The sequence below is a fragment of the Saimiri boliviensis genome, chromosome 6 (genome assembly GCF_048565385.1).
Source record: "Saimiri boliviensis isolate mSaiBol1 chromosome 6, mSaiBol1.pri, whole genome shotgun sequence".
Classification (NCBI taxonomy): Eukaryota; Metazoa; Chordata; class Mammalia; order Primates; family Cebidae; genus Saimiri; species Saimiri boliviensis.
The window spans coordinates 38,842,094-38,855,600 of record NC_133454.1 but is presented as its reverse complement, the minus strand read 5'-3'; the positions used below and the strand labels follow the sequence as shown (position 1 = coordinate 38,855,600).

Here is a 13,507-nt window from a genome sequence, read left to right as displayed (position 1 = left end):
TGGCGGAGTGTGTCTCCTTCACACACGTCTTGTTTGAAATTAATCATGATGTTGCAACACCAAGCGATTCCAAACAATCTGCTAGGAGTCACTATTTCTAATGATTGCTTAATCTATTCATAGGTAATCAAGAGGATGTTAATAAAACATGAGTCAGACAGCCTTTGGCTTTCTAGAAGGGCAAGGACTCTATATATACAGAGGGAGCTTCCTAGCTGTGATATTGAAGCAGTAGGGAGCTGAGAATCCATCACTTGCCTTGCACTGAGAAGGGAGACAAAGGCCAACATGCACAGCTATCCTCCGCTGCTGCTGCTGCTGTTCTGGAGTGTGGTGTCTCATGGCTTCCCAGCAACTCTGGAAACACAAGAGCAAGATGTGGAGATAGTGCAGGTAAATGCTGCATTGCAAATGACAGTAATGCAAATCTTTAGTTTGTGTATTTCCACAGAAATGAAATGAAGTTTTTTAAGGTTGGATTACCTATAAAGACAATTTTATTTTGGTAGAAACACCACGCTCCCACAAAAATATATCTAGCCATGCATAGGCTCTCCTTTTCCAGTTGGAGGTGAGAGGGAACTAAAGAAATGGTATTGAAACCTCTCTTACAAATTTTAGACTTGCCACAGTATGGAAATCTTTCTCTACAAAACTTGCTGTACTATGAAGTTCATAGTTCACAGTACCTAATAGAGGGGCATTTCTACTCTCACGAAAGATAAGGATAAATTTTATTTCTCACCAAAGATAAGCATAAAAGCAATTGTGAAACGTAAACACAAGCTTTAAAAGCAGTTCTCTGTCTTGGCTAAAACTTAATGCCATCAGTTTTTAGAATAATGAGAAAGATTTCCCATGCATTGTTTTGATAATTTTCTTTTGCCAGAAATACCTGGAACAATACTACGACCTGAAGAACGATGGCAAGCAAGTTGAAAAGCAGAGAAACAGTGGCCCAGTGGTTGAAAAATTGAAGCAAATGCAGGAATTCTTTGGGCTGAAAGTGACGGGGAAACCAGATGCTGAAACCCTGAACGTGATGAAGCAGGCCAGATGTGGAGTGCCTGATGTGGCTCGGTTTGTCCTCACTGAGGGGAACCCTCGCTGGGAGAAAACACATCTGACCTACAGGTAGCCAGACTGAGGGCCAGAGTGAGAGAGCTATTTCCCATGACAGTGGTTAAGAAGCCATGTTCAACATGTCTCTATTTTATTTCATTCTAAGGATTGAAAATTACACTCCAGATTTGCGAAGAGCAGATGTGGACCATGCCATTGAGAAAGCCTTTCAACTCTGGAGTAATGTCACACCTCTGACATTCACCAAGGTCCCTAAGGGTCAAGCAGACATAATGATATCTTTTGTCAGGGGAGGTAAGTTCTTTTTGTAGCATCTTAACCTCACCTTGTCCCTAAACTCATAGCTTTGCAACTGGAGTTGCTTGTTTAAAAGAAATGTTGATTTTATGGGCTCACAGAGAGAAACTGCATCACATTTGATGAAGTCTATTGGTCCCTTAACAAAACTAATGCTTGCCCTTCTTGCTTAGCCTACATAAGAACCACAGAGACCCTCAATTGAATTCTGTTTCTTTTAGATCATCAGGACAATTCTCCCTTTGATGGACCTGGAGGAAATCTTGCTCATGCTTTTCAACCAGGCCCAGGTATTGGAGGGGATGCTCATTTTGATGAAGATGAAACGTGGACCAACAATTTCAGAGGTAAGCCAATCAAATTTGTTTCTCTCAATTCTCCCACCCCTTCATGTTTCACTGTAATATTGGTTGATTTAGTTGAAATAATGCATTCATATAAGTATTTATTTTTCTATTACCACTCAGAAAATTAGTGATACACTTAGAAAACTGAGAGGTCATGTCTGCTAGCTAAGAATATCTTAGCAGTGACAAGTAGGCCACTCTAAAATTTTTATTAAGAAAATGTTGAAAACATTGATGTTTTACTTGGCATCGCCACTGAATCTTTTTCATTAGAAGAAAACAGCAAAATTTAATAGTGGTCATAAACTTATGCAGAAATTAAAGAAAGGAAAGTTTTTGTGTTTTCCAAAATTTCCAGCAGTCAACATTTATCAGTTTTATAAATAAGAAAAATATTAAATGTTAATAGAACTTTATTGCTTCTCTGTGAACTAATATGTGTCATTTAATCATCGGTAAGGTTGACTAATCTGTGGTAGGCTTTCGGTTAGCTGAGTTTGTCTTTTACTTGTAACAGTGTAATCATAGAGTTTAGGTTTTAATATATATCTTCATTGTTAATAAACGCATGACTTCTGCCTTTGGAAAAAATATATATACACATATATTTCAAAAAGTCGCTGAGAAAATAGGAACATTCATCCTTGTAGTTGTAAATTACTTGTTAGTTAAATGCCTCAAAAAGGAATACATTTCAAATAGTTAAAATGGATGTATTGACTTTTTTTAGAGTACAACTTATACCGTGTTGCGGCTCATGAACTCGGCCATTCCCTCGGACTCTCTCATTCTACTGACATTGGAGCTTTGATGTTCCCCAGCTACACCTTCAGTGGTGATGTTCAGCTGGCTCAGGATGACATTGATGGCATCCAAGCCATATATGGTGAGTATGGAGAAAAACATTATGGACAAGGGCCTGGTGATCTTTATACCTACTTGAAACAAAACAGCCATTAACAATATCCTTGAAGAAGCTGTCCTCATTGTTTATGCAGTTTTCTAATACTAGGCAAAACTAACTCCAGGTATTTTATTTTCCTTAGGACCGTCCCCAAATCCTGTCCAGCCCACAGGCCCACAAACCCCACAAGTGTGTGACAGCAAGCTAACATTTGATGCTATAACTACGATTCGGGGAGAAGTGATGTTCTTTAAAGACAGGTAAGACGTCAGTTCTTTGTGATCTGCATTTGAAATAATAACAACATTCACTACTATAGTTAACTATTATGCTTCATGTGTTACTTATTTCACACTTATTTGCATCTATAATTATATGGTAGCAACTGCACGCATTTGTACAACAGAATGTACTTGTAACAACTTTGTTTTTCCACATGTATTAGGTTATCTGACTCTCAGAAAATATAATTGCTTTAGAAAAACAGTATGTATAATCCCATTTTATAGATCAGAAAATTAAGTCAGAGAGATGGAAAGAGATCTTTTGGGGCCACAGAGCTCATCGGTAGCACAGCAGTTATTAGTCTTCTGTCTCCTACTTCAGGTCTCTTTTCATTATGCCACTCTTTATGGTGATGAGTCTCATAGGACTTTCTTAGGAGAAAGTGGTCCTTTCCATAGCAACATCTTACTGATGAAGATGTTGCATGGCCATTCTTTAATCATCACTCCTGCCATCCTGGAAAAATGACCCTCCCAAAGTCTAAGATCATGAAGGGTCTCTGCTGCCCCCTGGAGACACAGAGAAGAGAAGGGAGGGAACCAAATGCTGGAAAAGTTCCCAAGAACTGATAAAATCCCTGCTCAGACAGATAGGGGCAGCCACAACATGGTGCTTTCCTCTTTAAAGGAGAATCCTAAAACTCCCTCTGCAGCGTGTGGACTCAAAAAGATTGGGATCATCTCACATGCAAGGAGCAGGCCTCCTCTCTGTACCATAGTGATTCCTAAAAGATCAGGCAAAATAATAACACACTCCTTTGTTGTATTATTACACATTGCATTTGGTGAATGATGCAGTCTACAGAAAGATCAGCACATAGAAAGTCAGGGTGATGTGAAAGGTTCGTTCTCTTCAGCCTCTCAGAGTGCTGTGGCGCTGCTTTACTACTCTGTGATCGCATCTATCCCAGAATTCAGGGCACTGGCTCATAATTGTTTCTGCCCTCTCTTTACTTTTAAGCTTAAAAGATAAGGCTGGATGTAAACTATACAGGGTGTGGTTCAATGCTAGAGCAAGTTAAGAAAACACGTGGTTTTAAAGGAAACCTCTCAGAACAGCAGGACACACCTATCAAACCAAATATTACTACAAGAAACAGGATCAATTTCAGGATTTGCCAGAATTGAAAGGATACAGAGATCATTTAAATGATGCCACATCGGAGAGACATAAAAGGCTAGAGATAGAGATAGTAACTGATTTGCCCAAGGCATCACAGCCAGGCAGAGGCAGGACTGGACCTAGAAGTCAGGTTCCTGATGGCCAAGGTCACACACAGGCTTCCCTGTGGCCTGGAATCTGGAGAACTCTTCTGTGTCAGCCCTCATGACAGTTTATTCTGGGCTGTTACCCTAGTCCCTATAAGCTCTATAATCCACTTTGTATAAGTACTACTGACCTAGGGACAACAAAGGGAGTGGTTGCCAGAGCTGAGTTTAAATCAACCTTAGCCTCTTACTAGCTGGGTGACCTTAGACACCTCCCTTAGGCTCCCTGACCTCAGTTTCTCATCCTCAAATACTTTCTTGTAGTGTCCTTGTGATAAGGTCTGATGTAAGGAGCGGGCCTGGTGTGCTGTAACTACTCACTAAATATAGGATATTAGAGACATGGTCCAGCTGGTAATGTGCACAGCTGACTCCTAATGGCTCACCAAGGCCAACTGTTAAATTTTGAAGAATTTTGCAAGTTAGCTGTGAACCATAGCCATTATTAAAAATTATATTATAGATGAGGTGCAGTGTCTCACACTTGCAATCCCAGCACTTTGGGAGGCTGAGGCAGGGAAATCATTTGAGGTCAGGAGTTCAAGACCAGCCTGGTCAACATAGTGAAACCCTATCTCTACTAAAAGTACAAAAAGTACAAAAATGGGCATGTTGGCCTGCATCTGTAATCTCAGCTGCTTGGGAGGCTGAGGCAGGAGAATCCTTGGACCTGGGAAGAAGAGGTTGCAGTGAGACAAGATTGCACCACTGAACTCTAGCCTGGGCAACAGAGTGAGCCTCTGTCTCAAAAATAAATTAATTAAATAAATAATAAACAGATAAAACTTAAACTATATAAACAAAATTAAGTTACATTAAAATAAAGGTAATAAAAATAATCAAAACTCATTACTTTGTCATAATTTTTACTGCATTTTTCTACTTATTTATGTTCTTAAAGTTACATATGCCTGTTTTATTTGTATGCTGTACAATGGTGCTCCACTGAGACTCTTTAAATTCATCATAATGGGAGTATTTTAACCGAGGGAAATAAGCAAATTCTATAAACCAACCCTCCTTTGGAGAGCTGAATGTTAAACATTTACCAGCACACCACTAGTGTCAGCAACAAGAAGGAGCTGGATGTCTGCCAGAGATTACCAGACATTAGATGGAAACCTTTCTCTCTTTTTTTTGAATCAGATTCTATATGCGCACAAATCCCTTCTACCCAGAAGTTGAGCTCAATTTCATTTCTGTTTTCTGGCCACAACTGCCAAATGGGCTTGAAGCTGCTTATGAATTTGCCGACAGAGATGAAGTCCGGTTTTTCAAAGGTAATCCTTCTATTTATTTTTCACTGTTTTTACAAATTAATTTTTTATTCCCTTTTGGACTGAGATATAAGAGTACTAGCTATATTCTCTCCAGGGACTATTGAAAATGTCAGTCTCACCAACCAAATCAATGAAAGTCCATCAACTTAACTAAACAGCGCATAGTACAGTTTGGAGTCATTTTAAACAAAAGGCAAATGACTGGAGATAGAATATTCTCACCTTTTTAATGAATCTAGATTTCCGAAAATGTTTTCTGCACAAACTATGTATTTAAAACCCCCTCCATATTCCTGGGAATACTCAAAGTAAAAATCGAGACTTGTACCAATCCTACAGAGGATGGAACAGAAAGATTTTGTCTGTATGATTTCCTAGACTTTATTTTAATACAGACTACCCTCTTGAGAATGGGGGAGGTCTCCACTAAGCAGCCAGATAAGAGTTGCTGCAGACCTGCTGTGGGTGTGATCCTCAGACCAGCAGCATTGGCATCACCTGACAGTCTATTACAGATTCAGAATTTCAGTTTCCACTGCAGATCTTCTTTGATAGAATCTGAATTTTAACAAGTTTCCTGGGCAGTACATATGCACATCAAATTATGAGAAGTTCTGAATTGAATGGGAAAAACTTCTTTGATTCTGTAAGAATGAAAAACAATCCAAAGACCAGTTCCTGGCTTTGAAGACACTATGTCATGACAAGTATTTTTGCAAACATGTGTTTAGTGTAGTACAATGAGTAAAACATTTGACTCAGCCATACACTCAAGGCAAAGAATAAATCCAGGTCAGATGGGCCAGATGCTTTGAAACAGGATTTCTAGCCTTAAATTATGAAATTAAATGGATATTAGAGACAGAAAGTTATAAAATCCTTTTTCATGTGGAGTAGATAGCACATGTGCACAATGAGAGAAATCTTGGCTTTTAGTATGAGAGACCGGCTTTATGTGATGAAGGGCTTACTGAGTATAAACACAGAATCTAGACACAGCATTAATTCAAGTATTTGGAACTGTCTTCTAGTCAAGTGCAGTGATTTGAATCCAGAATCGCAAATCCTTACAGGTTGTGAATCACTACAGCACTCCACCCTTTTGATACAGATGGTTTGAATGTTTGCAGTCCATGAGCAAACCTGGAGAACTAAAGTTTATATCACCAAGGTGGCATAACTAACTCTTTAGTCATTTGAACATCTGACCTTGGAAAGAAGCCCCCAACCCCATAAATGAGTCATTCTCAAAGCTTGCTACAGGTTAGAATCACCCAGGAAGCTTCAAAAGATAGACACATTTAATTGGTCTGGAATAGTGTCCTGGCATCAGTATTTTAAAGTATCTCCCTAGATGATTCTAATCTATAGCCAGGGCACTGTGCTAGCATGTGAAACTAAGAACTTAGCTAGAAATTCACCTTACTGTCTGTGGAAGTCTTGGGCAAGTGTTTTCATCACTGTTTCTTGACTGGCAGGGAATAAGTACTGGGCTGTTCAGGGACAGAATGTGCTGTACGGATACCCCAAGGACATCTACAGCTCCTTTGGCTTCCCTAGAACTGTGAAGCATATTGATGCTGCTCTTTCTGAGGAAAATACTGGAAAAACCTACTTCTTTGTTGGTAACAAATACTGGAGGTAAGTTTAAGTGCAGAAAATGTTAGGGTCTCAGTTCTTTCTACATAAAAAGTTCTAGATTGCACCATTTCAAAGTGAGTCTCAAAGTGCCCTGGCCAAGCATCCTTTTCTGTGAATGGCTGGTGCCAGCCTATTATCTAGTCTGTTGACCAATAATCATCACAAAATGCCTGTTCTGGCATTCCAGAGAATGTATGGGGATGAATTTTAAAAGGATGTAGAATTAAGGGCACTCATCTTAACTGAGCTACCTCAGCCAAAAGGAACTTATCTTCCATAGCATGTTACCTCAATAAGACATAATGTAGAACCTACTGGCTAATTCGATGTTGGACTTCAGAGGAGCCTTATAAGCCTTTTAGTTCACCCAACATTCCACCTGACCCCAACCACTCCCCATTTTACAAATGATCTATAAAATGAAATACTCTGGTTAAATTCCTGAAGGTGTATTTTCTGTAATGATTTTGAGAGTCTACATGTTTAGCAAAAGGTCTGACACTCTTAACATTTTTCTGACCAGGTATGATGAATATAAACGATCTATGGATGCAGGTTATCCCAAAATGATAGCACATGATTTTCCTGGAATTGGCCACAAGGTTGATGCGGTTTTCATGAAAGATGGTAAGCAAATATATATATATTTTCTCCATTTCATTGCCATAGCAGTAGCATCATAAATGCCAGTTGGAACAGCAAATGCCAAAAATATCTGTGTTTTGTTTTCTTTCTAGGATTTTTTTATTTCTTTCATGGAACAAGGCAATACAAATTTGATCCTAAAACGAAGAGAATTTTAACTCTCCAGAAAGCTAACAGCTGGTTCAACTGCAGAAAAAATTGAACATTACTAATTTGAATGTAAAATAGTACATGATTTTGTGTGGCATGATTTTATGTGAGCCCAGAGAAGTTGTTTTCTTGAAGAACTATCTGTTTTTCCGTCATTTTTAACCTCTGGAATCACTTTTACACAGAATATAATCTTATTTATACCTCATTCAGCATATTTTTTTGTGATTTAGAATGTAGCCCTTTTTGTACTAATATAATTTAGTTCCACAAATGGTGAGTAAGAAAAGTCAAGTTTGTGGCTTATGGACTCAACTGGGCCAGAGTTGCAAAGATCTTTTCCAGAGAACACAACTCTGACATTGATCCCAGAGAGCACCTTCAGTGACAAACATATCCATTCAAGACAGAGAGACAGGAGACATGAGTCTTCACCAGAGGAAAAGTAGCTAAAGAATACATGTGCAGTCACTGGTGTCACCCCGGATGAGAAAGGGATAACTCTTCTTACACAAAATAAAGTGTTTTATGTTTGGAATAAAGTCAACCTTGTTTCTACTGTTTTATACCCTTTCTATGATATTTATTACTGTTTTCTAATGACAAAGCCACACTCACAAAGACCGCTTTTCAAATTTGAAACGGGAAGTAGACAATATAAAAAATATTCATGTGGGAAATTCGGATATACAAAAAACTCAAATATTCTCTATTTACATACAATGTATATTATATAAACTGCGGGTGGGGGTATTCATTCCCCTTGCCCCATGTATGGATTCCAAAAGTGGTTTTAGTTAAAATCAGTGACATCGTGATAGAGTGTTCTAAGTGTATGTCATTTTCTCTCTTCTGGACACATGGAAGGGTTCCATTTTCCCACAGTCCAACTCCTTGCAGTAGCAAAGAGAGCATGGATGATGGGCGGTGGGGCACCCAACTACTTCTAGCCAGTGGGTTGCGTGAAGAAGTGACAAATAACATTTCAGACTCGAACATTTAATTGCTGGTGGAAATTTCTCTGGTAGTCTACTGCTTCTATAGTGGTTGTAGAAGTACCTCATGAATGGGTTGTCACAAGATAGAACAAGCTGAATTGCTGAAGTTAACTGCTCCAAACAGTTACCCAAACCTCAGCAGACTTTGCTTAAGTAGAAATCAAATTTTAGGCTGCTCATGGTGGCTCACACCTATAATCCTAGCATTTTGGGTGGCTGAGACAGGAGGATTGATTGAGCCTAGGAGTTTGAGACCAACCTGGGTAACATAGTAAGGCTCCACCTTTACAAAAAAAAAAAATTGTAAAAATAGCTAGATATAGTGGTACACACCTGTAGTCCCAGCTACTCAGAGGGGTGAGATGGGAGGATCACTTAAGCCCAGGAGTTGGAGCCTGCAGTGAGCCATAATCACACCCCTGTATTAGTCCCTTCTCACATTGCTATAAAGAATTACCTCAGACTTTATAAATTACTTAATTTATAAAGAAAAGAGATTTAATTGGCTCACAGTTTCACAGGCTGTACAGGAAGCACAGCTGGGGAGGCCTCAGGAAACCTATAAGGTGAAAGGGAAGCCAGCATGTCCTACATGGCCGGAGCAAGAGGAAGAGAGAGCAGGGGGAAGTGATACACACTTTCCAACAACCAGATCATGTGAGAACTCATGCGCTATTACAAATACAGCAAGATGGAAATCCACTCCCATGATTCAATTACCTCCCACTGGGTCCCTCCTCCAATGCTGGGGAATTACAATTCCACATAAGATTTGCATGGGGACACAGAACCAAACCATATCACCACTGCACTCGAGCCTGGGCAACAGAGCGAGACCCTGTCTCTAAATATATATATATAATTTTTATTGTGCTAAGCCACTAAGATTTTATATTTGGTTAATGTCGCATAACATAGTTTGTCAAGATAATCACTAGTTTATCATGACTAATTTGGGAGGACTTTTATGTAGATAGGAGTCTTGCAGGTAGCTTTATGTAGGCAGAAGCAAGCTCTACACAGGCAGACGTAGTACCTCCCTCTTGCCAGAGGAGCACAAACTATGCTTGCATGGAGAATTGATAAAGACCTGGTTTTCGTCTCAAACTAGATATTGCTTGCCCTCCTCCCAAATTGCTCTTTTCTCCATACATTGTTTCCAGGCAAACGACTAAGCTCGGGTCTCAGCATAGTTCAGATCCTAGCTATGGTAGGAAATAGGCTACTAACCAAAAGAATTATAGGACCTGGGCATTAAGTATCATCGGAAATCAAGAAAACACATATGAGAGTAAATCTGAAAGGTACTGGATTAAGGTAGGGGATGTATGGCTGGAGAGGGAAGAATTTATTAACATCAGTACACATATTCTTGACTTGGGAGTCAGTTTTCTAGAAAGGAAACCAAGAGCTTGTCTAATATTCTGCAGACATGGATTTTCAAATCTTGGACAGAATGATGTCCAAGTGGAGATACCAGAATTTCTTTGGCATGATTTTGAGGAAGAAGTCAGAAGGCACAAGAGATATGAACCTTAAAATGAATCTATTACATAAGATTGAAGAGCCCACCAGCATACTCTGTTGCCTGGGAAGACCCAGGGGGCACTCCTTTCATTGAGACCATAAGGACCACACTAGTGAGGGTACACACTAGTGTCTCAGAGATACCTGGTGGTAGTTGTTCTCTGTGGGGTAGGTTAAGAATATGAGGTGTTTCTGGGGAATTGGCCTCTCTAGTATCATTAAAGATGATGGAATAGCAGAACGGCAAAAGTGCATACATACATATGCATATACATGTATATATACATGTATACATACACATACACATCCATATCCATATAAACATATATATGTATACATGCATACATATATCTCTCCATTTATACACACACATATACATACATATACCTATGTATATATAAATCATCCTTACATATGTATGTAGAAATCACACAAAACTTACGTGTGTGTGTGTGTGTGTGTGTGTGTGTGTGTATGGAGGGAGAAATCCTTCAAGGGAACCTAGTCTCTCTCTCTCTCTCTCTCTCCCCCCCCCCCCCCCCCACACACACACACACACATATCTTAGTGACTGTGATGCCATTATATACCAAGGACTGCATATGTGTGTTAAATTATCCCCACAAAAGGACTTATGGCCATCCACCAGGATAAGTATGCACTGGGGAGGAAGAGTACTCAGATTTTGCAAGGACAGTTGGATATAGGATCTGAACTGACACTGGTATTAGAGGCCCCAAAATGGTATTAGGGCCTTTCAGTTTAAAAAGGAGGCATATGAGGGAAAGTGATAAATAGAATTCTGACTCAAGGTCATCTCACAATGGGTCCAGTGGGTTCACAGACCATCTAGTGTAATTCCCTGACTTCTGGAATAAGATCTTTATGGTATGAAGGGTCAAGTACAATCCCCTGAAATTGCTCCTCTTAAATTCTGGCCAAAATAGCAAACCAAAAGCAGCAAAAACTCAATGTCACATCCTAGGAGGATTGCACTGGTTACATCGTCAGAGATATAAAAGTAACAAGGAGGGCAATCCTCTCACAACATCATTCAATTAACCCTTGGACCCCTTGCATAAACCAAATACATCATGATGGTAGACTTAACTAGTGGGTAACTACCTAGCAGGTAACTTACCTAGTGGCTAATTACCATTACAGCTACTTTGTCAGACATAATTTCTTTACTAGAGCAAATTAACACAGCCTCAGAAACATGATATGGAGTGATTCTAGAGGAATGTTTAGAGATTTCCCTTATTGTCTTTGACCTTAGAAATGCACTAGAAAATGCTTGTGATTTCTGCTTAAACTGATAAGCAACTTCAGCAAAGTCTCAGGATACAAAATCAATGTGCAGAAATCACAAGCATTTCTATACGCCAATAACAAACTAACAGAGAGCCAAATCATGAGCAAACTCCCATTCACAATTGCTACCAAGAGAATAAAATACAAAGGAATACAACTAGCAAAGGATGTAATGGACCTCTTTAAGGAGAACTACAAACCACTGCTCAACGAAATAAGAGAGGACACAGATGGAAAAACATTCCATGCTCATAGTTAGGAAGAATCAGTATCGTGAAAATGGCTATACTGCCCAAAGTAATTTATAGATTCAATGCTAACTCCATCAAGCTACCCCGACCTTCTTCACAGAACTGGAAAAAACCACCTTAAACTTCATATGGAACCAAAAGAGGGCCCGCATAGACAAGGCAATCCTAAGCAAAAAGAACAAAGCTGGAGGCATCACGCTACCTGATTTCAAACTACACTGCAAGGCTACAGTAATCAAAACAGCTTGGTACTGGTACCAAAACAGAGACATTGACCAATAGAACAGAACAGAGGCTTCAGAGGCAACACCACACATCTACAACCAACTGATCTTTGACAAACCTGACAAAAACAAGCAATGGGGAAAGGATTTCCTATTTAATAAATGGTGTTGGGAAAACTGGCTAGCAGTGTGCAGAAAGCAGAAACTGGACCCTTTCCTGACACCTTACACTAAAATTAACTCCAGATGGATTAAAGACTTAACCATAAGACCTAACACCATAAAAATCCTAGAAGAAAACCTAGGCAAGACCATTCAGGACATAGGCATAAGCAAGGACTTCAAAGACTAAAACACCAAAAGCATTGGCAACAAAAGCCAAAATAGACTAATGGGACCTAATTAAACTCCAGAGCTTCTGTACAGCAAAGGAAACAATCATTAGAGTGAACCAGCAACCAATAGAATGGGAAAAAATTTTTGCAATCTACCCATCTGACAAAGGGCTAATATCCAGAAGCTACAAAGAACTAAAACAGATTTACAAGAAAAACACAAACAAACCCATCCGAAATTGGGCAAAGGATATGAACAGACACTTTTCAAAAGAAGACATATATGAGGCCAACAAACATTTAAAAACTTCTAACATCACTGATTATTAGGGAAATGCAAATCAAAACCACACTGAGATACCACCTCACGCCAGTTAGAATGGTAATCACTAAAAAATCTGGAGACAACAGATGCTGGAGAGGATATGGAGAAATAGGAACACTTTTACACTGTTGATGGGAGCATAAACTAGTTCAACCATTGTGGAAGACAGTGTGGTGCTTCCTCAAGGACCTAGAAATAGAAATTCCATTTGACCCAGCAATCCCATTATGGGGTATACATCCAAAGGATTATAAATCATTCTATTATAAAGACACATGTACATGTACATTCATAGTAGCACTGTTTACAATAGCAAAGACCTGGAACCAACCCAAATGCCCATCAACAATATACTAGACAAGGAAAATGTGGCACATATACACCACAGAATACTATGCAGCCATGAAAAATGATGAGTGTATGTCCTTTTTAGGGACATGGATGAATCTGAAAACCATAATTCTCAGCAAACTGACACAAGAACAGAAAATCAAACACCGCATGTTCTCACTCATAGGCAGGTGACGAACAATGAGAGCACATGGACACGGGGAGGGTAGCATCACACACCGGGGTCTGTTGAGGGGGCAAGGGAAGAACAGCGGGCGGGGGGAGGTCAGGGAGGGATAACAT

The 13,507-nt window shown here is 39.5% G+C and overlaps 1 protein-coding gene across 1 annotated transcript; it reads left to right on the top strand.

The window, feature by feature from the left end:
- The first annotated feature begins 208 nt into the window (after positions 1–208).
- On the top strand, positions 209–8,466 carry MMP1 (matrix metallopeptidase 1). The gene is made up of 10 exons (XM_003923767.4): positions 209–393; positions 890–1,134; positions 1,229–1,377; positions 1,602–1,727; positions 2,458–2,613; positions 2,774–2,891; positions 5,331–5,464; positions 6,943–7,105; positions 7,629–7,732; positions 7,843–8,466. The coding sequence occupies exons 1-10, from the start codon at positions 289–291 to the stop codon at positions 7,950–7,952; spliced, it is 1,410 nt and encodes a 469-aa protein (XP_003923816.1). The 5' UTR covers positions 209–288; the 3' UTR covers positions 7,953–8,466.
- Positions 8,467–13,507: the final 5,041 nt, after the last annotated feature.

Bases quoted from the DNA above. Each gene is read 5' to 3' on its own strand.
- MMP1 (XM_003923767.4), top strand. From the start codon at position 289: ATGCACAGCTATCCTCCGCTGCTGCTGCTGCTGTTCTGGAGTGTGGTG. The intron at 394-889 runs GTAAATGCTGCA...TTCTTTTGCCAG, and splicing joins AAGATGTGGAGATAGTGCAG to AAATACCTGGAACAATACTA. The intron at 5,465-6,942 runs GTAATCCTTCTA...CTTGACTGGCAG, and splicing joins TGAAGTCCGGTTTTTCAAAG to GGAATAAGTACTGGGCTGTT.